Raw genomic sequence first — 7,326 nt, 5'->3', positions numbered from 1 at the left:
AAATGCAGCAGAACTAGTTTCGATTAATATTTACCAAAATAGTATTCATATTGAAGATATGGAGAAATAAAATGGATGAAGTAAAACTTATTATGGGAAGCTTTGCTGTCATTAATCATTAGCGGCAAATGCAAGATATTTAGTCTAGATTTTAAATAATAAGATTGACATCGCTACAAGAGATGCTTGACAACGAAACATAATAAACTCACCGAAATACATTAATATAGACACTTTCTGAAATTACAAGAAAATCTCAGTAATTGATCACATTACAATAAGAACGAGAAAAGCGATGAACTAAAAAGAAATACGTTTTGAAAATCCTGAAGCTCCAGTTATTTAGTTCAAGTTTAGGCATTTACAGCTCTACAATTCTTCCTTATTTCTCCTTCACCATCCGCGAGGACTCTAATATCGCCCATTTTCTTCATCGAACGGCTGAAATATGCTAAGAAAACATGAGGATTTTGCAGTTTTCTTACAATCTGAGCAGAATGGGAGTTGGTCAGTAACGCCGCATCAGATCTGAGTAAGCCTTTGTTTTGATTCAGAGCCTCATAGTAATGGCTATCAAAAGATAATGAACTTTTTGGATCCAGTTCTAGAACAGTTTTTGGATTGATAGGGTTAGGGCACATTGTTCTCAATGTTGTAGCATAATTGGGATTCAATGAAGGATCTGCATCGCCCTTTCCTGTGAAATTATAAAGTCTTTTTGCAACCAATGTGCAATGTGTTATTCCTATGGTATGTGCCCCTGCAAGTACAATTAATCCATCATTTAGTTACAGTTGATATATTTCACATAAAAGGAACCAATAAAAGAAAACATGGTACTAATTTAGAGTTACCTGACAAAGTAACTAAATCGACAATGTCCAAATCGTTGTCTTGAAATTGTCGTAAAAGAGTGGTAAAGTTTGCAAATGGCGACGGCAAGCTGGCTAATGCTTCCGATGCCTTTGATACTCTTCCGTCTTTTCGCCCTGTTGGAATTTTCCACATTGATCGTCCGAACTGTTTCCAATCAAACATTAATGGATTTAAATTGTATACACTAATGACGTAAAATATATTTACATGAATATGTAGCGTTTCAATTAAACACGTGTTATATGCAAATCAAACATGCCAGCAAGAAAAATAAAGTATTCATTCTGCACAGTGTGTACGTTCTTACTTGGTATGAAACTGCATCTCGAGTTACCAAGGCTAGAATATCAGCACAAGAAACTTTATGTGGGCACACTTGTTCTAGTTTCTTCTTTATATCGTCGATAACCTCGTAACCTCCTAGAGATCGATTTGGTAGGGCTGCTTTTTCTGCACTGTTTTTTGGAGTGGAGTCAAGTAAAACTGATGCATCACAGCCCTGCAATATTCGGTATATAAGTATTACATGTGGAAATGTGAAAGCATACGGTGAACTAATTCACGTAAATAATAAGTACACTATCAGCGTATATAACTTAACACATAGTGGCTATGTGCATACCCTAACAAAGCAGTCATGGTAGTGAAGGCGAAGTAGCTTTGCTGGCAAGCTGGGATCAGCAGCAACTCTGCTCCATGTAATTTCCCTCACAATTCTTTCAACTGAAGGACAGCTTTTGTGATAGTAATTCATCTTCAGCTTATCTGCATTGCAAATCCCGAAAGCTACTACTGTAACTAATAGAAGAAAAACAAGATTACTTTGCTTCATTTTTCCCTTTTCTTTCACCACACAAAAAGAGCCAATTAATATACTATATATTAACTCGAAATATGTTCGTTGTTGGTCTTCGAATGCTTCTTTGGACCATATTTATATAGGCACTTTTATACATCATTTGCCTTTGTTATTGAAATTATTGCTCTCTGCTGGCTTCTTCTTTGCACGATTTATCTAGATAGCCAACCAAAAGTTGATACGTGTAGATGAACTGATCAATAATGGATTGTGCTTCTCAATCATATATAATTCATTGAATCATGCATGACTTTTCTTGTATTAACTAGTCATTGACCAAAGAAAAGCATTTTTTATTCGGGATGGAATATTATAGCAAAAATAAAACACTTCTGCCGTGGTGTTATGGCTCGGTTGGACTTTGATTGACATCGTTGCATGAAAATGTATTGTACAAAAAAAGAACAATTTTCAGCTTTAGGAGGGGAAGTAGAAGCTGCACTACACGTACGTTCCGAGAAACAAGGTGGCTGGCTGTCTGACATTGCATCCTTTTGCGATTTATTGAACTAGCTAGGAGGCATAAGTAATTATCATAAAGAACAACAACAAAAAAAGCATTAGAAATGATAATGGAACAGGAATTTTCCGAACTTCAGAAGAAACTTTTGTTTTCTTCTCTTTTTTGTTTAAGATAGCTGATCGAGGTAACTGCATATTTATTTTCTTAAAACAGTTGTAAGTTCTCTAAGGATGTAACAGTTTGTAATTATTTTTTTCTTTTGCGCTAATTTGTATATGGTGTCCAACTACGTGGTTTGATTAGTGTTTTCTGTAACCCAAATCGAAGATCCTCTAACTCTTCTTTATCCTTGTTAAATTCGCTTACTTGCAATGCCCTGTATTTCCAGGTTAATAAGTCCTATACAGTGTTTTAAACATGCCCAACGCTTGAAATAATGATTTAGAAATTGATTGGTGAAAAACAGGCTTTGATAGAAGGAGAAAACAAACAAAATAATTCAGGTGCATTTTTGAAGAATCCATCACGGTAAGTAAACCCATATCGGGATAAGAGAAAGGTCAACTAAAACGAACGCCTAAAAGATAATGACCCTGTAAAGATATTATATGTTTTTTTTTGGCGATCTCTTATGAAAAGAATTGTTGGCCCAAGAAAGAGAATAGTTTTGAAGATTGGCAAAGGAACTCAGATATGAACCAGGTCCATCACTGGCAGACATAGACACCGGCAGAGTCAATGCACGTGAGGTGCACGTGCAGGAGATAAGCGTATTCTGGTAGAATGAGATATCTCCTGATCGAAAAGATTGCAAAAACGATAAGGAAAAGGACTCCTTATTCAGTAAGAACAATATCTAAGATAAGGAAGGATTTAAGAGTTGAGTTTAACTAGAACTCTTCCACCAAGGAAGAGTAACATTAGGATTCTAATTAATTCTTTATCTACTAACTCCTATATATTGCAAAATATTCTTATTGTACAGTGACGCACAAAAGCAGAAGTTAAGCAAGAATTGAGAGCAAAATAGCGAAGCAATTTTGCAAGCAGTTCGAGTGATATTTGAGTGTGCGAATCTGATGCTACTTGAACAAGCTAGAAGAACCAGCTCTAACTGTTGTCTTTTAGTCTAGTTATTTGTAGTAGGTGGTTTTAACTTGTACCTTTTTAGCTTTATCTAGAAGCGTCTGTAATAGGTACTTTGTGTTTTCAAGTTAGAGTTAACTTAAAATTTGTCGCAAATAGCTAGAGGCTAGTTTGCTACAAAGGGTTAGAGGTAATACTAGGTTTACAAAAGAGTTTTTGTAAATACTGTTTTGGCTCACTGATTTAGTAAATACTTTTGGAAAAATCCTACTGGGAAGTAGGTCGTGGTTTTTTCACCTTTTGAGCTAGGTGTTTTCCACATAAAATCTCTATGTTCTTTATTTTCTGTACTTATTATTCCGCAACAGTAGTAGTTGGAACACATAGAAGAACCAGGTCCTTCTATAATCTGTGCACGCGAAAAAATTAGACACCACATAAATCACTCCCTCCTGTGTGGTATTGACGTATAAAATATCAATTGGTATCAGAGCCAGGTTATCCTTGAAGAGGCTAAGAGGTTAACACCTTAGGAGAAGATCAAGATGAGTGCACCACCTGAAAACTGGGAAGGGCAATCTACTGCTAGGCCACCACTCTTCAATGGCCAGTACTACTCCTGGTGGAAAAACAGAATGAGAGACCACATCATAGGAGAAGACTATGAACTATGGGACATTGTCACAGATGGTCCATTGGCTACCATGAAGATAAATGACGAAGGAGAAGAGGTGCCAAAAACAAGAGCTGACTGCACTGCTGACGACTTAAGGAAATGGGAGAAGAATGCTAAGGAAAGCAAAATCACTGCAATTCAGGAATCTAAGAACATTGCAACTCTTAGGTTGGATGAGCAAATTGGAAATCTCACTGGTTATGAACTTAGAAGGCAGACCATGAGGATGGATGTGCCTAAGAAAGAAAGGAGTCTGGCACTCAGAATCACTGAAGATGCTGATCTGGAGGAAGATGAAATGGCTATGATCACAAAGGACTTTAGGAAATACCTTATGAGAGGAAAAGGTTCTTCAAGAAATGGAAATTACAACAAAGCAAGGGTTCCAAAAAAAATGACCAATGAGGGCTGCTACAAGTGTGGGAAGACTGATCATCACATAAAGAACTGCCCTCAATAGGAAATTGAATGGAAGAAGAAAAAAATCTGAACGAAGGAACAGGAAGAAGGAACAGGTTCATCCCAAGAAGAACAAAGGATCAACAAAGGCTATGGTTGCTGCTTGGGGAGAAAGTTCAAATGAGGAATCAGATGATGAAGATGGAGATTAACAAGCACTTATGGCAATTGAAGAATCAAATGAGGAATCTGAAGTAAGTATAATTCATCTCAAAGACAAGATTAAGTTTTTGTCTAAAGAAAAACTCTCTGAATTATTGCTAGATTTCATTGATGAATCTGAGGTAATAAATAAAGAAAAAGAACAGTTGTCTAAGAATTATGTGATTTTAAAAGCAAAGTGTAAGAACCTGGAGCTCAGAGTTAGTGAGACTATGAGTGAAAATACTACTCTGAAGAACCAGGTTCATACATTTGAAGCAAATGTTCTTGAGTTAAAATCTGAAAATCTAAAACTGAAACTAGGAACCAGTAAGAAGACAGCTGATTGCACACAACTCACTTTAGAAGAAAATGTAGGCAAACTGAAAGATGAGTTGTATAGGAAGGATGAGCAGGTAAGAGTGCTAAAGGAGGATCTAGGCAAGGTCAAGCATGAACTAGACAGAACTAGTAAATGGAACAGGTCCTCCGATGCTTTGTCATGGCTACAGGAACATCACAGTAGCAATAGAAGAGGACTTGGCTTTGAGAATCAGCTACCTAAGTGGGATCCTAAAAGCAAGTACCTCATTCTTCCTGAGAACAAGATTTGTACTCACTGTGGTAAGACTGGTCACTATAAAAGTGAATGTAACGCAAAAGAAAGGGCCAGTCAAAAGAACAAAAATTTTGTTCAAGGGAAGAATTGGTTACCAAGTTGGGCTAAAAAGAATTTAATGCATCCTTTTGCTTATAGAAAGGGACCCAAACTAGCTTAGGTTCCTAAGACTAACCCTGATTTCCTTTTGTAGGTTCAAGTGATGGGGAGCAGCCAAATATGGTACATGGATAGTGGCTGCTCAAAGCATATGACAGGAAGCAAGGACTAGTTCCTTTCACTAGAGGACCTCAAAGGAGGAAATGTCTCATTTAGAAATGGAAAGAAAGGTGAAATTATTGGGGTTGGTAAGGTAGGTAAGGATGAGTCTCATTCCATTGAGAATGTCTACTTGATAGACGACTTGAAGTATAGCCTAATCAGTGTGTCATAATTGTGTGATAGAGGTAACTTGGTAGCATTCACCTCTACTAAATGTTTTGTGATAAATCTTATCACTGACAAGATTGTTTTGCAGGGTAAAAGAGTGAATAATATATATATTATAGATCTGTCCACACTCTCAGAGAATGAACTAACTTGCTTAAGTGTGCTGGATAGTGATCCCCTCTTTTGCCATAAGAGGCTTGGACATGCAAGTCTAAGTCAACTCAATAAATTAGTATCCAAGGACTTGGTGATAGGACTTCCTAAGATTAAGTTCAAGGAAGACAAAGTTTGTGAGGCTTGTGCAAGGGAGAAGCAGGTAAGATCCTCTTTTAAATGCAAGAAAGTGGTAAGTACCACCAGAACGATGGAACTGGTTCATATGGATCTCTGTGGTCCAATGAGAACATTAAGTAGAGGTGGTAAGAGATATATGATGGTGCTTGTTGATGATTATTCTAGGTTTACCTGGACACTGTTTTTAACATCTAAAGATGAAGTCCATGTCACTTACTTTGTTAGAAAAACTCAGAAACAATTAGGAAATCAACTTGCATCAATTAGGTCTGATCATGGTACTGAATTTGAAAATGCTAAATTTGCTGAATTTTGTGATGTGAATGGCATAGATCATAACTTTTTTGCCCCTAGAACTCCACAACAATATGGGGTAGTTGAAAAAATGAATAGGACTCTTGAAGATATGGCTAGGACTATGCTTCTTTCTAGTAAGTTGCCCCATAGCTTCTGGGCAGAAGCTGTAAATACTGCATGCTATATCATAAATAGGTGCATGACAAGACCTCTAATAGAGAAGACTCCATATGAGTTACTTAAAGGGAGAAAACCAAATATATACCATCTTAGGGCATTTGGATGCAAGTGCTTTGTGCACAACAATGGTAAAGACTCCCTAGGCAAGTTTGATCCCAGAAGTAATGAGGAGTATTCTTGGGATATTCTTCACATAGTAAAGCATATAAGGTATATAACAAAAGAACTATGTGTGTTGAAGAAAGTGTTCATGTGGGTTTTGATGAAACTAACATTCTTCTGAGAGACGGGAACATGATGATGAAGCAATTGGGATGGTAAGAAACTTAAATGAAACCACAGCCCAGACTGAAGCTGCACTGGAAGAAGGAACAGGTGATGGAACAGGTCCTTCTACCCAGGGCAACCTGACAGGGGGAATAGAACAAAGAGGAAATGATTCTCAAACCTCAAGGGAACCTGTCCATGAACTTGTTTCACAATAACAAAGCATTGAAAGAACATCAAGGGGAAACCAGTTGGTTGTGAAATCATACAAGTATCAAAGTTCTCATCCCATTGAGAACATAATTACTGATCCAACCTCTGGAATCAAAAACAAATCTTCATTAAAGAATCTTTGTGCTTTTAAAGCTTTCTTATCTCTTATTGAACCTAAAAATATTGTTGAGGCTTTGCGGGATGCAGACTGGGTAAATACAATGCAAGATGAACTCAACCAATTTGAAAGGAGTCAAGTTTGGCATCTGGTACCAAGACCCAAGGATAGATCAGTAATTAGCACAAAATGGGTCTTTAGAAATAAACTTGATGAAGATGGAACAGTTACAAGGAACAAGGCAAGATTGGTGGTTCAAGGATATAGCCAAGAGGAGGGCATAGACTATGATGAAACCTTTGCTCCAGTCGCAAGGTTGGAAGCAATAAGACTCCTCATAACCTTTGCT

General features: G+C 37.1%; 1 protein-coding gene across 1 annotated transcript; it reads right to left on the bottom strand.

The window, feature by feature from the left end:
- Window positions 1-200: 200 nt before the first annotated feature.
- Window positions 201-1,767, bottom strand: LOC107830975 (peroxidase 24-like). Its single transcript, XM_016658676.2, has 4 exons — window positions 1,499-1,767; window positions 1,184-1,375; window positions 855-1,020; window positions 201-760 (listed from the first exon to the last, which is right to left on the bottom strand). The coding sequence occupies exons 1-4, from the start codon at window positions 1,706-1,708 to the stop codon at window positions 354-356; spliced, it is 975 nt and encodes a 324-aa protein (XP_016514162.1). The 5' UTR covers window positions 1,709-1,767; the 3' UTR covers window positions 201-353.
- Between the last annotated feature and the right edge of the window lie 5,559 nt (window positions 1,768-7,326).

The sequence above is a fragment of the Nicotiana tabacum genome, chromosome 22 (genome assembly GCF_000715075.1).
Source record: "Nicotiana tabacum cultivar K326 chromosome 22, ASM71507v2, whole genome shotgun sequence".
NCBI classification, from domain to species: Eukaryota; Viridiplantae; Streptophyta; class Magnoliopsida; order Solanales; family Solanaceae; genus Nicotiana; species Nicotiana tabacum.
The sequence above is the reverse complement of the archived record's forward strand: the minus strand, read 5'-3'. Positions and strand labels throughout refer to the sequence as shown.

Excerpts from the sequence above, each read along its gene's own strand:
- LOC107830975 (XM_016658676.2), bottom strand. The coding sequence starts at position 1,708 with ATGAAGCAAAGTAATCTTGTTTTTCTTCTATTAGTTACAGTAGTAGCT. Across the intron at positions 1,021-1,183 it reads GAGATGCAGTTTCATACCAA|TTCGGACGATCAATGTGGAA; the intron begins GTAAGAACGTAC and ends GATTGGAAACAG. Across the intron at positions 761-854 it reads CGATTTAGTTACTTTGTCAG|GGGCACATACCATAGGAATA; the intron begins GTAACTCTAAAT and ends TTGTACTTGCAG.